General features: G+C 28.5%; 5 protein-coding genes across 5 annotated transcripts; 1 reads left to right on the forward strand and 4 right to left on the reverse strand.

Annotated features, from left to right (window-relative positions):
* Positions 1-1650: 1650 nt before the first annotated feature.
* OCT59_016465 (uncharacterized protein) lies at positions 1651-3774 on the reverse strand (the record flags this gene model as incomplete). Its single annotated transcript, XM_066132497.1, has 18 exons — positions 1651-1677; positions 1764-1804; positions 1994-2027; positions 2137-2170; positions 2300-2333; positions 2409-2432; positions 2510-2536; positions 2611-2634; positions 2707-2735; positions 2817-2836; positions 2894-2922; positions 3007-3026; positions 3116-3137; positions 3220-3240; positions 3326-3346; positions 3432-3452; positions 3530-3558; positions 3719-3774. 18 exons carry the CDS (start codon positions 3772-3774, stop codon positions 1651-1653), a joined length of 513 nt encoding a protein of 170 aa, XP_066003474.1.
* A 3183-nt stretch (positions 3775-6957) lies between these two features.
* On the forward strand, positions 6958-7975 carry OCT59_016466 (uncharacterized protein; the record flags this gene model as incomplete). The annotated part of the gene is made up of 3 exons (XM_066132498.1): positions 6958-7449; positions 7530-7820; positions 7886-7975. The coding sequence occupies 3 exons, from the start codon at positions 6958-6960 to the stop codon at positions 7973-7975; spliced, it is 873 nt and encodes a 290-aa protein (XP_066003475.1).
* Positions 7976-8609: 634 nt separating this feature from the next.
* On the reverse strand, positions 8610-11001 carry OCT59_016467 (uncharacterized protein; the record flags this gene model as incomplete). The annotated part of the gene is made up of 14 exons (XM_066132499.1): positions 8610-8748; positions 8827-8858; positions 8938-8968; positions 9048-9077; positions 9282-9321; positions 9407-9435; positions 9750-9785; positions 9877-9917; positions 10001-10032; positions 10138-10153; positions 10244-10274; positions 10722-10762; positions 10852-10893; positions 10978-11001. The coding sequence occupies 14 exons, from the start codon at positions 10999-11001 to the stop codon at positions 8610-8612; spliced, it is 564 nt and encodes a 187-aa protein (XP_066003476.1).
* Positions 11002-11123: 122 nt separating this feature from the next.
* Positions 11124-12034, reverse strand: OCT59_016468 (uncharacterized protein; the record flags this gene model as incomplete). Its single annotated transcript, XM_066132502.1, has 7 exons — positions 11124-11137; positions 11206-11243; positions 11311-11349; positions 11417-11455; positions 11724-11762; positions 11906-11944; positions 12012-12034. 7 exons carry the CDS (start codon positions 12032-12034, stop codon positions 11124-11126), a joined length of 231 nt encoding a protein of 76 aa, XP_066003477.1.
* A 5844-nt stretch (positions 12035-17878) lies between these two features.
* Positions 17879-21669, reverse strand: OCT59_016469 (uncharacterized protein; the record flags this gene model as incomplete). Its single annotated transcript, XM_066132503.1, has 10 exons — positions 17879-17893; positions 17973-18107; positions 18178-18847; positions 18931-19054; positions 19211-19663; positions 19733-20083; positions 20170-20692; positions 21082-21239; positions 21318-21487; positions 21554-21669. The coding sequence occupies 10 exons, from the start codon at positions 21667-21669 to the stop codon at positions 17879-17881; spliced, it is 2715 nt and encodes a 904-aa protein (XP_066003478.1).
* Between the last annotated feature and the right edge of the window lie 1017 nt (positions 21670-22686).

A 22686-nucleotide genomic window follows, 5' to 3' on the forward strand; every position in this document is an offset into this window, starting at 1 on the left:
CACATAATATTTAGTTTAATATAAACTTACTTCCCTCCCCCTTTTATTAGATTTAATAACCAATTAAATTATAATATTTATAAATCATATAATTTTATTAAGTGTAACATAAGATTTTGGTTATTCCCTTCCTCCCCTTTAATAATTATGTAATATGTGTAAGCTCCCTTAAATAGCTAAAGTTATGTTATTGTTATGATAATTTATGCATGCCAAATTAACTGGGTTACCAAGTATTTTGACAGATAAGATTCGTTCCAAATTATACAAAAGATATAAAAAAGAAACTGGATGTAAGCTATGGCAATTATCAAAAGCTGTGACAAGTATATCAGAAAAGCTTCAAGCCTCTGCCTATCACTTTCAAAGCCAAACCCGATCCAGAATTAATTATCAGATCCATGTTAGAGCATTTCACATACTTGAAATTCTGAAATAGTTTCAGAGAGATTGATAATTATAATTTTGCATCACCTCAGCCGCCATGAAGCTCACCATGCCCTATCTGCAATGGAAAGCATGGGAATTATGGATTACATGGCGAATGGTATAAAAATGAAACAGAATATTGTCTTACTTGCTTCACTTCAAGCAATAAATTCAAATTCACAATCATAGCATAGAAACTCTGTCATGTGAAATCGATCACCTGAAAAAATGTGCAGTATCCAGAACGCCAAAATAATAGGACTGTGCAATGTAAGGCTGAATTCTTAATGAAATTTTGGTCACACAAGAATTTTTTTGACTATATTAATATAATATATCATGCCAAATTTCTTACCAAACAATCAGAATAGTACAGCTAATAAGGAGCTGAAAGGCGCTTTGCTAAGGCAAAACTACTTGGTTTGTGAGGAATGTGATCATCACTCACATCTATATTGCAAAAGGTGTAAGAAGGTTATGGAAGGAATTTATAAGCAATGTGAATGTTTCAAGTAATTTGATCAATAAAGCAATGGTGCAAATTTACCAGACATTTTATAATTTTTTCGCATGGAATGAGTGATGGGATTGTGTGAAACAAAGTGTGTACTATTATCTTTTCAATCAAGTTTATTGTAGCTTGATAACATCGGGAAATTTTTTGGGGTGCAGATCTGCGCAGATCTGCAGGTGACATTTTTGCGCAGATCTGTGACCCTGTCGGCAGTCTTTGAAAAAAAAAAATCCTCAAAAACTGCGCAGAATTTCAAGAAAATAAAGTTCTGCAAAAATCTTCAAAATTAAATCTGCGAAGAATTTCAAGAACTAAGTTCTGCAAGAAATTCAAGAACAAAATTCTGTGAAAAAATTCAAGAACGAAGTTCTGCTGCAATAATTCACAAAAAAATAAATTATTTACTAATCATCACAGTCATTATATATTGTATTTTTTATTATGTATTTTTATTTACTAATAAATTTGTCAAATAAAATTGCAAAATTGAATATAGCTAAATAAATTTATAAAGTTAAAGAATTTCAAATATAACTAACTGAAATTAATAAAATACAATATAAAAATTGAGAAAAAAAACCCAATATATGCCAACTTATTAAAATATAATCATCTTTCAAATGTATTTTAATGACGTTGACAGCGCATATATCTAAAGTATTCATCCAAAATTTAAAGAACTTTGAAGAATACCTTCAAAATTCTCTTCAGATATCATCTAAAAAGTTGCGAAGCTACAAAAAAAAAGAGAAAAAATTAATTTCGTTAAAAAAAAAATTTTATTAAAAAAAATAAAAATTTAAAGAACTTTGAAGAATACCTTCGAAGTTCCATTCAGGAAACACCCAGAAAGCCATAGACCTACAAAAAGAGAATACCTTAGTAAAGTTTCATTAGAAAAAAAATTAAAAAAAATTGAAGTTTCAAAAAGAAATGAAACTTTTCAAAACTCACCTATCCAAAGGTCGCAACCAATACCAACAAAATATAGAAAAAAAATTGAAAAAAAATTGAAGTTTCGAAAAGTTAATGTAACTTTTTGAAACTTACTACAGGTTTCGTTTCCAAAGGTTGCAACCGATACCTACAAAATAAAGAGAAAAAATTAAAAAAAAATTAAAGTTTCAAAAAGTAATGAAACTTTTTGAGAAAAAATGAAGTTTTGAAAAGTAATGTAACTTTTCAAAACTTACCACAGGTTTCGTTTCCAAAGGTTCCAACCGATACCTACAAAATAAAGAAAGAAAATTAAAAAAAAAATTAAAGTTTTGAAAAGTAATGATACTTTTACAAAACTTACCTATTCAACCAACTGAATACGTTTCAAAAAGAACGAACAAAACTTTTCAAACTCACTTATTCAAAAATCCCAATTTCCAACTGATGATACCTACAAAATAGAAAAATAAAGATAAGAAAAAAAAATAAGTTTCGAAAAGAAATAACGAAACTTTTCGAAACTCACCTATCCAAAAATCCCAACCGATACCTACAAAATATAGAAATAAAGTTAAAAAAAATAAAATTTGAAGTTTTGAAAAGAATATGATTCTTTTCAAAACTTACCATCCAAATGTCCCCGCCAACCGATATCTACAAATAAAGAAAAAAATTTAAAAAAAAAATAATAGAGTTTTGAAAAGAAGAACAAAATTTTCAAAACTTACTACTCCAAAGATCCCAACCAATACCTACAAATAAAGAAAAAAATTAAAATTAAAAAAAAATCAAAGTTTCAAAAAAATGAAACTCTTGAAACTTACCGATGCAAAGTGAAGGGTCTCGCCGATACCTAAAAAAAATAAAAAATAAAAAAAATATTAAATTTTTTTAAAAAAAAATGAAGTTTCGAAACAAAACTTTCAAAACTTACATGAAGGGTTTCGCCGATACCTAAAAAAAAATAAAAAAAAATATTAATTTTTTTTTTTAAAAACTTTTGAAACTTACCGATGCAAAGTGAAGAGTCTCGCCGATACCTAAAAAAAATAAAAAATAAAAAAAATATTAAATTTTTTTTAAAAAAAATGAAGTTTCGAAAAAATGAAACTTTTGAAACTTACGTGAAAGGGTTTCACCGATACTTAAAAAAAAGAAATAAATAAAAATATTAATTTTTTTTTAAAAAATGAAAGTTTCGAAAGTTTGAAGAATGAAACTTTCGAAACTTACCATGAAAGGGTTTCGCCGATACCTAAAAAAAAGAAATAAAAAAAAATATTAATTTTTTTTTAAAAAAAATGAAGTTTCAAAAAAATGAAACTTTCGAAACTTACGTGAAAAGGTTTCACCGATACCTGAAAAAAAGAAATAAAAAAAAATATTAATTTTTTTTTAAAAAACGAAAGTTTCAAAAGTTTTAAGAATGAAACTTTTTGAAACTTATGTGAAGGGCGCCGATACCTAAAAAAAATAAATAAAAAAAATATTAATTTTTTTTAAAAAATAAAGTTTCGAAAGTTTAAAGAATGAAACTTTCGAAACTTACCGTGAAGAGTCTCACTGATACCTAAAAAAATAAATAAAAAAAATATTAAAAAAATCTTTTAAAAAAACAGTTTCAAAAGAAAAACTTTCAAAACTTACCAATCCAAAGCGAAGAGTCTCGCTGATACCTAAAAAAAATATTAGAAAAGATAAATTTTTTAAAAAAACTTTTTTTAAAGCTAAAGATTATCATTCGGCACACAAACCATAATTGACTAGTCTGATCAACTTTATCGATTTCTGGTTTATATCCGATTGGTAATGATTACTGTAATAATACGAACTGACAAATATACTCCAACAGGACCCTGATATATAGTAACAAAAAGTAATGCATTTCGCATTATTTTAATATTTTTTAATAGGAAAAAAGTGCGAAATGCACTACTTTAACAAAAAATGGTGAATTTCGCACCATTTTATTAAGAACAAAAAGTGTGAAACACACCATTTTAATAAATAATTGGTGAGTTTCGCACCATTTAATTAATATTTTAATATAAAAAAGTGCAAACGCACCATTTTAACAAAAAATGGAGAGTTTCGCACCATTTTATTAATATTTTAATAGAGAAAGTGCGAAACGCACCATTTTAACAAAAAAATGGAGAGTTTCGCACCATTTTATTAATGTTTTAATAGAAAAAGTGCGAAACACACCATTTTAACAAAAAAATGGAGAGTTTCGCACCATTTTATTAATATTTTAATAGAAAAAGTGCAAAACACACCATTTTAACAAAAAAATGGAGAGTTTCGCACCATTTTATTAATATTTTAATAGAAAAAGTGCGAAACGCACCATTTTAACAAAAAAATGGAGAGTTTCGCACCATTTTATTAATATTTTAATAGAAAAAGTGCGAAACGCACCATTTTAACAAAAAAAATGGAGCGTTTCGCACCATTTTATTAATATTTTAATAGAAAAAGTGCGAAACGCACATTTTAACAAAAAAAATGGAGCGTTTTGCACCATTTTATTAATATTTTAATATAAAAAAGTGCGAAACGCACCATTTTAATAAAAAAAATGGAGCGTTTCGCACCATTTTATTAATATTTTAATATAAAAAAGTGCGAAACGCACCATTTTAACAAATAAATGGAGAGTTTCGCACCATTTTATTAATATTTTAATATAAAAAAGTGCGAAATGCACCATTTTAATAAAAAAAATGGAGCGTTTCGCACCATTTTATTAATATTTTAATATAAAAAAGTGCGAAACGCACCATTTTAACAAATAAATGGAGAGTTTCGCACCATTTTATTAATATTTTAATATAAAAAAGTGCGAAATGCACTATTTTAACAAATAAATGGTGAGTTTCGCATGATTTTATTAATATCTTACTAATAGAAAAAATGTGAAACGAATTATATTAGTAACAAAAATTTTTTGAACTAAGATTTGGATTTGCGTAGTGTTACTATGAAAAAAAGTTGTGTAGAGTTAATATCGTAGTAAATGCATGCCGATCATTTGTGAGTTATATTAGTATTATTCGGGGTTTTACTCCAACCGGCAATTGTGTTAAATTAATTAGAGTTAATCAAAATGATAAAATTGCTGATATTTCAATGAAAAATAAAAGCAAAAATCTGCAAAATTGCAGATTACCGCAGAATTTTTCTAATAAATCTGCAGAAATCTGCAAAATTGCAGAATTTTGCTGATTTATAGATAAAAATATTCAATTATCTGCGAAGTTGCAAAATTCGCAGAATTTCGCAGAAATGCGTCAAAAAAGTGCAAAAAAATGCAGAGATCTGCTAATTTCGCAGATCTCCGCAGTTCTGCACCCCAAAAACTTTCCCGATGAAATAAACATGCAGTAATATTATAATAATTATTACATGTATCACAAGAACAAGTAATTGCACAAAATAATTTATTCTCAAACTTTCTCGCACATTCTCAAAATTATGTATAGCCCTTTGATGATCTTTACATATGGATTATGGATAGCGTTAAATTCTTTATTGTTAAATCTGTTGATCAGATTTTCATGATGTATTCATATTAACGTAATTTTCCCCAAAAGCATATTCCAAGATCGATCCTGCAAATTGCATAAAAAGGTGATGTCCCGGCTAGTGAATCCTTTTATCTGCCTCATGCAAGTAAAATAAAAAAAAATTCAAATCCATCAAGCTTACCATTATTAAAATCATTGATATTAACAATCAAACGAACTTGCATTTTTCACAAAGTCATAATAAAGTAAGTTAGTTTATTGCTCGGCTAGCTTCTTGAAACATGTCATCACAATGTTATTTGATTTTCCCGCCTCTATAGATGTTCCAAAATAAAACGGACGTATTACTCTTCTTGTTATATATCAGCGTTTTGATCTTCGCCGAGAAAATCTTTGACTATCATCATGCGTATAATAGGCGCAGTGAAATTACTCACATAAATCTCGTCATATGCCTTAACATCACGCTCCTCAATAAAATTTGGCGCAGTGTGTCTTCAATAATAAACATCTTCACGTGCCGAATTCTTGGTATTTAGCGCAATATCGTAACGGCAATAAAAAAAAATTGAATTAACTTTATTGTAATGCATTAAGTAATAAATTTCAGGCAGAATGTAATGTTGCGAAAATTAATAGTAATGGTAAGTGTGAATCGGAAATATTACTATTTTTACATCAGTTGCTAATCTCCCGAATTTATGCTTGTAGATTCAAAATTACTTAATCTCAGAGAAGTTTTCTTGCAGGAAATAATCTTTTATATAGTCTGTGCGGGTGAGAGTGATATAGATAGATGAAAATTCTGTAGATATGGAGTGCGATAATTTATTTCGGAAATCTAGTGCAGTAAAAGAGTGTGGGGGTGAGAATCTTGTAGTTAGTAGAAAAATTAGCTATAGATATTTTTCGTAAATATGAGAGAGTAAAGAAATAGTTTGATGCTGGAACTCGCATTAAATGGCCTAGGATCCGCGTACTCCCTCCCTCTTTGATAGCATCATACATTTCATTAGTTTATGTAATTATATTTAATAAAGTTTCGCCTATAATCTAGATTATTATAATAAATCAGGTGGAGGTTCTTTAAATAGATAAAATTGGCTCATATAAAATATTTTTAAATAAATTGCTTGAAAGTTTCTCGTGTAAGACCTGTAAAACCTACTGCAAATAACCACTCTGGATCAATTAAGAACGGATCCAGGAGATGTTGCGTGGCAACTGCGATACACAGGTATGAGGAAACGTTCCCTCTTCTGAGCTGTCAAGACCTCCATATATTAACCACTCTGGATCCTTAAGAACAGATCCAGGAGATGTTGCGTGGCAATTATGGACGACAGATTAGAGGTGCAATGGATACAAATTTCATATATTACGGGACTAAATAAATACTATGCCTGAAATCTGTAACAGGTGAGACAGGTGATAGGTGTGACATCACTAATTATTAACCTATGTGCGACTTATCGTTAAATTCATCATATAAATGCATTTTCACTTTTTTCACTTTTCATACCTTTTTTCATAAAGAAAAACATTATGTCGGAACCAGCAGTTGATCCTGATTTCAGAATGTATCGATTTAAATACAAGAAATACAGTTTCTTCACGAACACAGATGCCCGACAATGGTCATTTCACTGTTTTTACATTTCTAGCCTTCACTCAGGAGACTCACCTAAAACATTCAATGAAATTTTCGACAAATGTGTTGCCAGCCTGAAATTCATTCAAAAGCAGAACAAGGTTCCAAAGTCAATTGTAAAGTTTGTGGGAGAGCTAATGGAACACAATCAGTCCAATGAATTTAAGAACTTACAAGTTGCTTGCGAGCAGGATTTCTGTGCTCATGTTCTCTCGACTCTTTCAAGTGGATCGGTAACAAAGAGCAAAATGGCAAAAGGCTATATGAAACAGGCGAGTGATATCTTGGCTAGTGCAATGGGAGAACAAGATGAGGAGTTAGATGAGGAGTTAGATGAGGAGTTTGATGAGGATGGTACAAATGTATCGACATTACTTCAAAATAAGGTAAGCTCTTCAAAAAGTGTTTTGCTTAGATGTTTGCAAAACATTAATGCAAGACTCATCATGCTTTCATATTTTTTTAGCAGAACTCTAATCGAAAGTATAGTTATGACACACCCAGACGTGCTATAATGATTGAACCCACAAAAAGTACTTATGAATTCGATGATGAACAAACTTCATTAAGTCCCTCACCAGTCGCTTCTTCCTCAACACATAATAATTTGAAAAGAAAAATAGAAGATGGCCAGTCGGATTTTGAAGAACTGTCACTATTGTTTGATGAATCAAACGAAGACAACCTTGTAGAAAATATTAATGAAAATGTACTTGAACAAGAAACCATACTGCCATGTACAAGTGATTCTTCAAAGGTAAACCTTTAATGTTAATAGTTGGGAACGTGTATTCAGTAGGCTTACTGTATTATTTTTAATAGATAAGACCAAAGAATATAGATGCTAATATCATCGAAGCCTTCCATAATTATCAAAACACAATCCCTAAAATTCGTAGAGTTATTACATAAGTTTGATATCATTCTATTATTGTTTTCGGTAATAACCAATTTACGGTTTATACACATTTTGTCCAATAGTCCTGCGTATTGGGAAATCCTCGACTTAACAGGAGAAAGTTTGTATGATTGCAAACAACTCTCAGAGGAAGACATATCACAACTATCACAAGAGTTTTCTGATGACATTTCCTGGAAAACAATGCCTCTAGAAAAGAATATACGACAATATTTCGATAGTAATTGTGAGATAAAGGTGGATGTTACTAGAAAACTGGACACAAACATCCAGTTTATGTCATCAGGAAATTTTTTGGGGAGCAGATCTGCGCAGATTTTCAGAAATTATATCTGCGCAGATCTTATACCCTGGCGCAAAACATTAGAGGAAAAATCCAATAAAAAACTGCGCAGATTTTATAAATAACAAAGTTCTGCGCAGATTTTTAAATAAAAAACCTTCGAAATACCTCAGCAATTTTTTTCAGTAAAAATCTGCGTCACAATAATACAAATTAATTTATTGCATTAATTACTAATTTATTTATATAATCAAAATTACTTTTTTATTATATATTAACAAGTTTACAAATACAATTGAAATCTATTACTAGTCATTGCTATTCATCATCTTTTTACTGCACATTTACATGTTGTTAATGGTTTGGAACATTGTTCCAGTTGGTTCGATTCCAACAAACAAAAAACAAAATAAAAAATCAGAGATATTTGTTACAAATTTTGAAGTTATTACTTTCGAAATGTTTGACATGAAATCCCAGGATCTAAAAAATAAAGAAAATGAATGTTAGTAAAACGTTCGTTAAAGAAAAATAAAAAAAATAACTTCAAAGTATTATTACCTTCGAAGTTCTTTCAAATGGAAGTCCAGAACCTAAAAATAGAAGAAAAATGAACGTTAGTAAATGTTCGTTAAAGAAAATTAAAAAAAAAGAACTTTGAAGTGTCATTACCTTCAAAGTTCTTTCAAATGAGAGACGGGACCTAAAAAATAAAAGAAAATGAATGTTAGTAAAATGTTCGTTAAAGAAAATTAAAAAAAAGAAACTTTGAAGTGTTATACCTTCGAAGTTCTTTCAAATGGAGCCAGAACCTAAAAAATAAAGGAAAAATGAACGTTAGTAGAACGTTCGTTAAAGAAAAATAAAATAAAAAATAAAAAAGAATTTTAAAGGTTTACCTTCAAAATTCTTTCGTCCAGGAGCCGGAGAACCAAAACCCTGCAAAAAAACAACTGAAACGTTAGTAAACATTTCGTAAATTAAAGTAACAAAAAAATAAGAATTTCGAAGTTTACCTTTGAAATTCTTTCGTCCAGGAGCTGGAGAACAAAAATCCTACAAAAACAACCAACTGAAACGTTAGTAAGTGTTTTGCAAATTAAAAATAACAAAAAAAAAATGAAGAATTTTGAAGTTTTACCTTCAAAATTCTTTTCGAATGATGATGACCTACAAAAAAAAACAAAACGTTAGAAAATGTTTCGCTAAATAAAAAAAAAACATAAAAGAATTTGAAGGAATTTTACCTTCAAAATTCCATCCAGAAGCCGTAAACCTGCAAAAAGTAAAAATTAAAACGTTAATCTACGTTTCGTTCAAATAAAAAATAAAAATAAAATAATTTTGAATTTCACCTTCGAAATTCCGTCCAATCCAGGTGGCTACCAGAAAAAGAAAAAGAAATCGAAACGTTAGTAATGTTTCGTTTAAATAAAATAAAAAAAAAATGTGTTTCGTAACGAAAAGTTCATTACGAAACTAACCATGTTGAAAATTCTGTCCAGGCTGGAACTAGAAAGCTGAAAATCTAAAAAAAAAGAATAAAGAACGTTAACGTTCTTTTACAAAAATAAAATAAAATAAAGAAATAAAAGAATTTCGAAAAAATACCTTCGAAATTCAGTCCAGAAGAGTTCGGGAGAGCTGGAAACCTAAAAAAAATCGAAACGTTAATAACGTTTCGTTAAAATAAACAAAAAAAGAATAAAAAATAAAAAATAAAATTGAAGTTTACCTTTAAAATTAAAGTCCTTCGGCATCCTGGACCTATAAAGAAGAGAAAAACAAACGTTAGTGAACGTTCGTTAAAAAAAAAGACACCCTTTTTTTTCAAAAGTTATTTACCTTCGAAATCAAGTATGAAACACGTACCTTCAGCATCTTGGACCTACAAAAATGAAAACGAATGTTAGTTAACGTTCGTAAAAAAAAAACTAATAAAAAAAAATATATTTTTGAAGGATATAAAGGATATAACCTTCGAAATGAAGCTCCGGAAAGCCATGGGCCTACAAAAAAAAAAGCTGAAACGTTAGTAAACGTTTCGCTAAAATAAAAGAAAAAAAGTAAAATGAAATTTCGAAGCCTTACCTTTGAAATATAAGACCGGAACCTGCCTTTCAGTTTCTTGTACGGTTGTACCTATGAAAAGTAAAAAAATGAACGTTAGAATTAGTAACGTTCATTAAATAAAATAATAAAAAAAAAATCGAAGATTTTACCTTTGATATGGAAGTTCTTTCGGCTTCCTTTACCTAAAAAAAAAGAATAACGAACGTTAGTGAACGATCGTTTAAATAAAAAGAAAAAAAAATTCAAAGGTTAAATTTACCTTCGATAGGTTCTTTTAACTCGTTTTCGGATTCCTTTACCTAAAAAAAGGAAATACAAACGTTGTTAACGTTCGTCAATAAAATTAAATATATATATATATATTTTTTTTTTGAAGGTTTTACCTTTGATATGGAAGTCCGGTTTGTCTTTCGGCTTCCTTTAACTAAAAAAAAGATGAAACGTTAGTTAATGTTCGTCAATATAAATTAATTTTAAAAAAAATTAATTTTTTTTTTCGAAGGTTTGTTTCACCTTCGATATAGGAGCCCGGAACTCAGTTTCAGCTTCCTTTATCTAAAAAAAAATAAGACGAAACATTAGTTAACATTCGTCAATAAAGTTAATAAAACAAAATATTTTTTTTTTCGAAAGTTTTACCTTCAAAGTAAAGTCCGGAGCCATTTTTTGGCGTTAGGACCTATAAAATACAAAAATGAACGTAACTAACGTTCGTTAAAGTTAAAATATAAAAAAAAAATATTTTGAAGATTTTTACCTTCGAAATAAGAGTCCGGAGCTGATCTTCAGCATCCAGGACCTAAAAATATGAAAATGAACGTTAGTGACGTTCGTTAAATAAAATTAAAGATTCAGAAGTTAATATACCTCTGAATTTCAAAATCATCGATAGGTTCCATCCGAACCTATATAATATAAAAAAAAATTATTTTTTTTTTAAAAAAATAAATTAAGATTCAGAGGTAAGCATACCTCTGAATTCCAATATCTTTGATAGGTTCCATCCGGAACCTATATAATATAAAAAAAAATTATTTTTTTTTTTAAAAAATAAATTAAATTTCGGAGGTAAGCATACCTCTGAATTCCAATATCTTTGATGGGTTCCATCCGGAACCTATATAATATATAAAAAAAATTATTTTTTTTTTAAAAAAATAAATTAAGATTCAGAGGTAAGCATACCTCCAAATTCCAATATCTTTGATAGGTTCTATCCGGAACCTATATAATATAAAAAAAAATTGTTTTTTTTTAAAAAAATTCGGAGGTAAGCATACCTCTGAATTCCAATATCTTTGATGGGTTCCATCCGAACCTATATATAATATATAAAAAAAATTATTTTTTTAAAAAAAAAAATTAAGATTCAGAGGTAAGCATACCTCCAAATTCCAATATCTTTGATAGGTTCCATCCGGAACCTATATAATATAAAAAAAAATTTTTTTTTTAAAAAAATAAATTAAGATTCAGAAGTTAATATACCTTCCAATATCTTTGATAGGTTCTATCTGGAACTTATATAATATTAAAAAAATTAATTAAGATTCGGAAGTAAGCATACCTCTGAATTCCAATATCTTTGATAGGTTCTATCCGGAACCTATATAATATATAAAAAAAATTATTTTTTTTAAAAAAAATAAATTAAATTTCAGAGGTAAGCATACCTATGAATTCCAACTAAAATCATCGATAGGTTCCATCCAGAACCTATATAATATAAAAAAAATTATTTTTTTTTTAAAAAATAAATTAAATTTTGGAGGTAAGCATACCTCCGAATTCCAAACTAAATCATCGATAGGTTCCATCTGGAACCTATATAATATAAAAAAATTTTTTTTTCTTTAAAAATAATTAAAGTTTCGGAGGTGATATACCTTCAAATTAAAATTGACAATAAGCTCTATTATGTTCTTGACTTACAAACTGAACGTTAACTGACGTTCATTAAAAAAAAATTTTTTTTTTTAAAGAAGAAAAAAAAGGAATACGACTCCTTTTTTAGTTCTGATTTCCCTGCATGTTGCAGATTATGTGCTGAATGTTGGACGAATTTGCCTTAAAGACTCCGAACCTTGCAAATAAATTTTTTTTTTAAAAAAAAAAATTTCTCTGATAAGTTTCAAAGCTTAAAAAATAATAGAAATATTTTTTCTTTAGAATCTTTAACAGATTATTTCCTGAAAGGTGTTGTAGAAAAAATTATTTCACAAAGTTTTTTTCTTTAGTAATAAGTATTGTAGAAAAAATTATTTTTTTAAAGTCTTGTAAAGTTTTTTTTTTAAAGAGTATTGTAGAAAAAATCATTTAGGTATTAAATCAAGTTAGAGTTAATTAAAGTTTAAATATTAAATCAATGATAAAATTGCAGATCGAACTGATATTTTAATGAAAAAAAAGCAAAAATCTGCAAAATTGCAGACTTCCGCATAAATTTTACATAAAAAAAAGCAGAAATCTGCAAAATCGCAGACTTTCCGCAGAAATGTATACATAAAAAATTGGAAATATGCAAAATTGCAGATTATTGCATAACTTTGTAAAAAATAAAAAGTGAAAATCTGCAAAATCGCAGACTTCCGCATAAATTCATTAAAAAAATGCAGAGATCTGCTAATTTTACAGATCTCCGCAGTTCTGCATCTTAAAAAATTTCCTGATGGTATGTATAAGTTTCCTTTGATTATATTTTGTTGTCTATATAGTATTCTGACTCTGAATTGATATACAGAAAAAGCGATATGGTTAGCTTTTAGGGAATAATGACAGAGGAAGAACTAAAAATGAGCACAGTATTCCCACTCTTCCGTGGGATATTTACTACTGGCAAGATTAAAAATACCTGGTAAGTTTCTTTTGTTTTTTGCCAAATATTAATGTTAAAGAATTAACAATAACTATTCTATATATGTAAGGGGGAAGTTCAAGCCTTGTCGACCAATTATGCACGTAATGAAAAAGGAAACCCATTTAAAAGAGCACGCATGGGTAGAAAAGTAGATATAAAAAGTACTTTGATCCAAACCTCCAATAAATTTAAAGTTATTTACGGAGAGGTAGCAGGAGGGTTGGATACATTTGGCACTCCTACTGCCTGTCGTAAGAAGTGCTATCTTGATAAGTTAAAGCTGATGATCATTATGCGTGATAACATTAACCGTTTGCTAAAAGAATGCAAATATGTATCGTCTGAAAAATGTATGAATTTAATAATATATGGCTGGCTTCAAATTGGTAGGTCTTACTTGCGCCATTACACTTATGCAGATTTAACTCACTAACGAATACCATTTTTATGTGTATATAGGTCTATATCTCAACTTTTATGCTATAAACTGGTTAGGAGCCGGCATATACAGATTTGGTTTAGTCGATCAATGCAGATTACCGTCAGCCGAGAATGAATGTGAGATATTTGAAGACGCGTACTGCATTCTCAAATCACTTGAAGTAAATATTGATCTTTGTTAATAGTATTAATACAAATATCCATCTAACTTGTCGATCAAATAAATGTAGAATAAATCGCTTGAGACCGAAAAACTCGTTAAGGAATTATTGTTAGAAAATACTAAGGGAAACGACGGCAAATTACATTTAAAACTGAACAAGAGTTGAATACAAATCGTACCCCTAAAAAAAACAAACCTTCATAAGTTAATCGGAAAACATGTGGGGTGAATTCTTCATTTTAATTATTCTCGCAAGTACCATCTGTAGTTTTTACCAGATATCGAGCACTATTCTAGTTTAATAATGAACACTCAGTAATAATTATCTAAACGTTATCAACAACTAACTGCACGTGAGATGGATTATTTGGTTTTTTATTTGTTTGCTCACATCTCATGTATTATGTGATGTATGTGTTAGCTAAATGTAATAACCGTAGTCTGTTACCAATAAACCAATAAACGTATTGTACTATGCTACTTAACATAACTGATAAATGTTTGAAACCAGATTGTGTGTGATCTTAGATATTGTGCGATCTTAATCTTTTAGTATTAAATTACGGCATATCAAAACCGTAATTTGTTTGATTTTCTTTTAAGCGCTAATGCACCTCAAATTCAGGTGGAAACATTTGTACTAGATGGTATCCAGGCCATTATAATTGTTTAGATGGAAAAAAATGTAATAATGGCAAATACACAATGATCATCCTGTGGTTTTTGCTACTCTGATTGGCCAATAATCCCATGATCTAGAAACCAGGAACGGGAAACTGTTGTGGAACTGGCAGGAAGGATATAATGGGATTTAGGGAGATCACATGTGATACAAATTTTACAATTTAGCCAAATCAAAAATTGATTTTTACCTGAACAATCGAATAAAAATGAATTTGGATTTATTAGAGTATAATATTGCAAAACGCTAATATGGATTTAGATAGTAAAGCCTATTCCAAGTTAATTCATACACACAATAGTCATGACCAGTTATGACCATAACCATTGCCATCCCTATTCACAATTATGTTGAATAGAAAATTTTTTCTATATATTTATATTGGAGGCTCTGAAGAATATATAAGAATTATTGTTGCAATATTGCCTTTAGCAGAAAAACATGATCATGAAACACCAGAAATGTGGTGCTCTCGTATTCGTGATCCATTTAGGAAAATACTAGAAGAGAACCCAAGAATCCTTTCTAAGAATGGATATATTACAATATATGGAAAGCTATATGTAGATGATAGGATTCATAATCATCCAACCAATTATATATATTGCAGTGCTTTGCTGAAACTTGGAGTTTACAATCGATATTGATTAGATATCGCAATGATATCATTATGATATCATTGCGATATTTTGATAAAAAATAGATTCGACATCGTTAAGTTAGTCGTAACTGTATTTATTCGATATTGATTAGTTCGATATCTCTGCGATATCGTTGCGATCATTATGCGATGTAAATATTATCACGTAACCACATCGTAGTGATGTCGTATTAACATTGAATTAATATTACAAAAATATTTGACATTTATTTGATATCGTAACCACATCGTAGTGATGTCATATTAATATTGAATTAATATTACAAAATATTTGACATTTTATTTGATATCGTATATTGTATTAACATTGAATTAATATTACAAAATATTTGACATTTTATTTGATATCGTAACCACATCGTAGTGATATCATATCAACATCGAATTAATATTGCAAAAATATTTTACATCTATTTGATATCGTAACCACATCGTAGTGATGTCGTATTAACATTGAATTAATATTACAAAATATTTGACATTTTATTTGATATCGTAACCACATCGTAGTGATATCATATTAACATCGAATTAATATTGCAAAAATATTTTACATCTGTTTGATATCGTAGTCACATCGTAGTGATGTCGTATTAACATTGAATTAATATTACAATTTTATTTGATATCGTAACTACATCATAATAATATCATATTAATATCGAATTAATATTACAAAAAATGTTTTACATTTATTTAATATCGTAACTACATCGTAATGATATTATATCAACACTGAATTAACATCACAAAAATATTTTTATTGTAATATATGTTTATTATTTATTATACATTAATAATAATAATTTTTTATTAGTGGATTATTATGGGTGAGTGGAGTACGTTTCTTTTCTTCCTTTTTTTTTTATTCTTTTCTTCTCTTTTTTATTCTTTTCTTTTCGTATGTGAGTGGATGGATACGTCATTTTCAATTTTAAAAAATATATATATATATATATAAAACAATCATGATTAATAAAATGTATTATTTGTAAAATATATTTAAAATTTAATACATAACCTTGGGATAATAGTTAGAGCAGGTAATTCCGGGATTTTGTAAAGAATAATAAAAATGATAATATTTTTAAGTTAGTTCTTTCTTTAAATTTTTTTGAGAGTGTTTTGTTTCTTAAAATCATAATATTGTAAAAAAATGCTGGTTGCTACGACTGACGGACAACGACAAATTGTCAGGCTACCCCTGGACAAAGTAATTGGAAGGTGGAAAATACCATAAATATCCAGCCCTATTTTACAACATTTTCTTCCAGGCTAAAGCAAATATTACAAAAGAAATTGCAAATATATTTAACAAGCAATAGATACATGGCCGTTGAAAAATATATTCACATTTATACCACAGTCTAACAAAAAAATACTCAACCCACAACATATTGTAAAAAAAATATGAAAAATACGCGTATATCCTATTTTCATACCTTGCTTAACAGCTCCACTATTTATTTAAAAAATGGCTTTTTTCTCTTTTGTATGTGGTTAAGTGGGTACATTTTTCCTTTCTTTTATTCTTTTCTTTCGTATGTGAGTGGTGGGTACATTTTCTTTTCTTTATTCTTTTTTTATTCTTGCTTTTCATATGTAGGTGTTTTACTATGTTGAATATATAAACTAAAGTGTCCCAAAGTATTGTTAATATTGTAAAAAGATAATTAAAGTATACTTTAAAAAGAGAAAAGAAGAGACGAACAAAATAATGTAAAGTGTTAATATAAAAGACAAGAGAAAAGTGTATTTTTGAAAATAAACAAAAAAAATCTCATTAATAAAAGCGAATTTTAGCTATTTTTAGATATCACATGCATGTAATTAAAGTGATTTTAATTGGTTAATTTTAATTTATTATTACATCATGCATATGATTTTATTGGTTAATTTTAACCAAAATTTTATACGATACAAATTAAATAATTATTTTATTATATTTATATAATTAATATAATTATATGGCTGTAAAATAAAAATTATTTTTTATCCAAATTCTATTTGTAGTATCATGATTTGGTAGTTGGCACCTTTCTGAATTACAATTATGAATAAAGTGTACTTTTTGAACATTATCTATTACAGTAATTGGAAAAATACGTCTCCATTTATCTCCTGTTGCTTGAAGACGGTAAAGTGGACATTTTAATACTGAATGTTCAACCATAGTATCTTCAAACCAATCTACAACAATAAATGCATAATATTTGTTATTATTACCCTTATGTTGAAAGATACCTTTGATTATTGCATAAGATTCTTCATGATCTTCTTCATAAATTGTGATAAAATCACCGAGATGTAGGTGAACTTTTGAAAGAATACCATTTTTTTCTTCAATTGTATATGATGCTAATTTGTACCAACTAATTGAAGAATTTATAAGTGCCGCCTCAAACTTCATATCCACATAAGATAAAAACAATTCAATTTTAAAATTATGCAAAGTCAAGAGAAGTTTATCATGTTCCTCTTTGACATTCTTTTTTTAAGGAAATATTGGAAATAAAATTTACTGGTGAAGTAACTAAATTAAAAGATTAGTAAATATTATGCATATGTGAAAAAATAAATATAAAGTACTATAATATTTTGCTATCTTACTTTTTACGTCATCATTTTGAATTTGTTCCTCAATTAAATATTTATCTTCTGTAACATACCAATTCGAAAATAATTGATCAAAATTTGAACTTGTGAACCCAGTACAAGATCTATTTAATCTTGGATCTATACCTCCATCTGCTAAATGTCGAATTGCAAATAAAGTATTGTAACGTTTTAATAAATCCAGGTCTATAGTTTTGCAATTAGTTTTTGATACCATTCCTTTAAAGATACGATGAACTATCTCTTTTATACTAACCTGAGAGTTGACAAGTGTACCAAAAGTTTTAGCATGCATCAAAAGATGCATATTAATATGTATATTTGGTAAGTTAACAAAACTTGCAAAAACCTATAAAAAAACAAAATATTGTTAATTATTGAATTATTCCATGTTCTGAATTTCAAATTTATAATTATACCTTTGGAAGAATTAAAAACTCTTCTTTAAGACATAGCTGTAATTCCTTATATCTATCTAACGTAAATTCCTTATTAAAAACTGCTTTCATAGTCTTTGCAACTTGTACCCAACAAGATATAATAGCTTTTAGCAATAAGCTAATTCGAGCCACATCAATCCTTTGTCGAATAGTGGCTGCTTCATTATTTTTGAGGCTTGATTCCTTTAAAAATCTATTTAATAAAAATAACATAATCATAGCTAGTCTAAGAAGATCAGACATCATAAAGCTATTGTAATGACTAATTGGATTTGGTAGACGAGACCACTTTTTTGGAATTTCAAAATTTTTCCAAATTTTAACAAAATCATCCTCTCTTTCTTGTGAAAATAATTCACAGGTTAGTTTTAGTAGCCGCCCAATCTTTCCTGCGGTGGCATGATAAATATCCTGTGGCGTCTGTAAATGTCTCTCACGTTTTAATTTATCCAAAATACTAGGTAATGATCTTAAACCATATTCTGTACAAAGTTGTCCTCTTTTTGAATTTACAGATTCTTGAGAAATTTTTGAAATTTCTTCATTTGTGATATGATGATAACATAATGTTGTCACACTATCCTGATTATAGGTACTCAATGATTCCTTTTTAGTTGTACAAGTACGGCAACCTTTATTTGCATTATATCTAAATTGATTTTTAAATTTAAATCATTTTAATAGTTGTTACGAAAATATATTATTAAGATTAATAATTAAATTGAAAAATACCTCAGTACTCCTGCCATATCATTACCTTGAGGTAGATCTGCTGTAACAAGGCCCAACCCAGCAATTATCCATGCATCTTGTCCTTGAACGGTCATAATCTTTCCTTTCTCAAATTTTTTTATTTCTGAAACAAATGGTACCATAAACTAGTTAAAATTTCCACCAAAAGGAATAAATCTAAGAACAAAATGGTTCTTGATTAGCTTTCTCTGATGCGTTGGCATGTTACCAAACTGTATATAGACGCCACCTAAGGAATGGTATACATTTCTAAATGTACCAAAATCATCATAGTAAAGATCTAAAAACAGCTTATAAACTGGCATAGACGACGGTGGATTTCTGACAGAAATGTAATCTGAAGGATGTTGATATGAAAGCTTTGCATCACGAACGTGCCAACGGTCATTACATTTATAAATTATTTCAGTAATTCGTAATGAACCTTCTGGAATAATTTGGTGTTTATACGTCATCATTATAGTTACTTTCTCTAAAATTTGAGAGGTAATTATGGTTATAAATGGTTCATCCTGAAACCATACTTCCCTAGTTAGAGAACGACGTCGTCTTGATAGCCCTTTTATATTTCCAGATAAATCATCATAATTTAAAATTAGTTGAACTCGTAACTCATAGTTTCCATTTTCATCTTTTAAAATTGCTCTCAATCTTCCAAGTTTTTTAAGACCATTATCATGATAGTAGACAAAATCACCAGATTGATATATTACTATTTTATTAAAATAAACATTTTAATGTTAACAAATCATAATTATACCAAAGTATATTGTCCTATTACCTTCTGATATTATTATTTCATGTTGTCCAAAAAGTGGTGATTCTCCCCATAAAGTTCCATGCCAATATTCTGACTTTGTTTCAGAATTAACACCGGGTCCGAAATACATATGCTTCATCAGCATTGGATTGTTGAGAACACGCCATATAATATCACTAATTGAGAGTTGATATGAAAGCTTCGAATCTTGCAAAGTTGACAGAGTTTTTTTTGGTAAAATTTGAATAGGTTTTGTTATTATTGGTAGGAGAGGAAGACGTTTTCTCCATGATTGGAATCTACAGATATTTTTTACTACATGAGTAGGTTCGAATTGAGGATTGTGAATGATATCAACAAGGTCTTCATATGCTTTTGTAGAAACATTATGCTTCTGAAGCTAACAAAATAGTGCTTGCCGGTAGTTGTATAATTATCAAAGTACGGTGCAAATTCACCATTGCAGGACGGTATATTGTCTTCATCCAAAGCTTCAACAATTTGATGTATTTCTTCCTCTTCGTTGTCATTACGTTCCTCTTCGTCATTGTTACGTTCCTCTTCCTCTTCATTATTACCTTCCTCTTCCTCCTCTTTATTATTGTCTCCATTATCATCATCTTCCTCCTCATCCCTATTGTATTCATTGTCATTTTCCTCTTCCTTTTCACTATTGTATTCATTGTCAGTTTCTTCTTCCTCTTCATTATCAAATGATTGATCATCATCTTCCATCTCATCATTGTAATACTGAGGACCAATTGATCCATATTCATTATCATCATCATTAATATCCTGAAAACTTAAATCATTATCTTCATGATTATACTGAAAGTCCATGTTATCGTCATCATTATCAGGTGAACGTACAGGTGAACATCTCTCACCAGAAGTAGTTGTCTCACCAAGATTGCTGTAAGAAAACCGATTTTGAATTCGAATTGGTTTTATTGGTTTGGCGTGACTATATCGTCTCCTTATCTTTACAACAATTACAATTTAAATTAATTTAAATTTAACTAGAATTTTATTAATTCAATTAGAACTTTAAATTTATTAAGCGTGTCGGCAAAAAAAAAAAAAAAAATGCAATTGCCAATTAAGTAATCATTTCGGTTAAATTAATGCTGATTTGGCTATTAATGGATACACAAAATTTAGGGTCAATTATACTGTATATGGTTAATGACAATTGGTATGACAAATAATATTATCGAATAATGTTATTTATTGAATAAAATAATAAGTATATAATAAAATAAAATAAAATAAAACATAATAATAAAATAAAATAAAACATAATAATAAAATAAAATAAAACATATAATAAAATAAAATAAAAAATAAAATGAAATAAAAATATTAATGACGTCAGTGATGATGAGATCGAGAATGAGAGCGCCCGCGCTCTCAGTAGTAGGGAGATCGAGAATGAGAGCGCCCGCGCTCTCGGTGGTGGTAGGAGGATCGGGAGCAAGAGTGCCTAGAGCACCTGTGCTCTCTATACTCGTATATCCTATGATCCACCCTATTTCTCCGGGAGGACCGGACTAATGCTTAAAACAAATGAATTAATGAAAAAATCAGTTAAATGATAAATACTTACGCTCAACTCTCCAGAACTCGTCTGAGAGTTCTTGGTAGAACCTCTCATCATGCAAAGATGGGGTACGAGTACTAGGGTAATCATCAGGATTTCTATTGATTAGCCTCTCTAGATTCTCGTACCCCGCCTTTAGTGCATTCCACTTCTTTCTGCATTGTTTTTTAGTTGGCCTGAATGTGTGGTTGTTTCATATATCACGAGCAATTCTACGCCATAATTGTTTTTGGTCATGTAACCTCGTTGTGGTGAATAAGGGCTGATAGGCCCGATGATGCTGAATTAAGGTCAAAGCAGCATTATCAGGCCATTGAATGTATACTGGAAGATTTGCGTTTAAGTTTAATGCTGCCATTATTAAATATTATTAGTTTGATGGGGAAAATGTCAAGAAAAGGCTCTATATTTATAATAAATTTATTATGATTTCTTTGAGTTTATTTTTACGATCTTGTCTAAATTTTTTAGTTCTAATGCAATCCTTAATTAATTTATTTAACATTGAATACACACATAATTTTTTTTTGATTTCTTTGAGTTTATTTTTACGATCTTGTCTAAATTTTTTAGTTCTAATGCAATCCTTAATTAATTTATTTAACATTGAATACACACATAATTTTTTTTTGATTTCTTTGAGTTTATTTTTACGATCTTGTCTAAATTTTTTAGTTCTAATGCAATCATCCTTAATTAATTTATTTAACATTGAATACACACATAATTTTTTTTTGATTTCTTTGAGTTTATTTTTACTATCTTGTCTAGTTCTAATGCAATCATCTTTAATTAATTTATTTAACATTGAATACACACATATTTTTTTTTGATTTCTTTGAGTTTATTTTTATAATCTTGTCTAAATTTTTTAGTTCTAATGCAATCATCTTTAATTAATTTATTTAACATTGAATACACACATAATTTTTTGATTTATTAATTTATTTTAAAAATATAGTTACAGTAATACTGCATCACGGCATTAATTAATATATATAAATAAAAATAAATAAACAAATTCTATTAATAAAAAGTGAGTTAAAAATGTTATTTATAATTATACATTAAAAAAAGCAATAAAGAAGACGAAAGTAATCTGCAAATTATATTTAAGGTAAAAGAAAATGTAATATTTTAAACTACGCATGTCCTTCCTTGATTATATTTCATATTACACTGCGATGATATATTACAATTATACTGAATTTTAAGCTAACCTTAATCTACACCGTAAGGAACTTAATTCGATCTTAATTTACTCCGTTTTAGAATATTACCGAACAATTAGACAAATGATTAGTTGCACATGACTTGCATTATTTGTATAGTTGATACTTTATATACCGATATTTGATTACACCAATATGTATTA

Source organism: Rhizophagus irregularis, chromosome 24, assembly GCF_026210795.1.
Source record: "Rhizophagus irregularis chromosome 24, complete sequence".
NCBI classification, from domain to species: Eukaryota; Fungi; Glomeromycota; class Glomeromycetes; order Glomerales; family Glomeraceae; genus Rhizophagus; species Rhizophagus irregularis.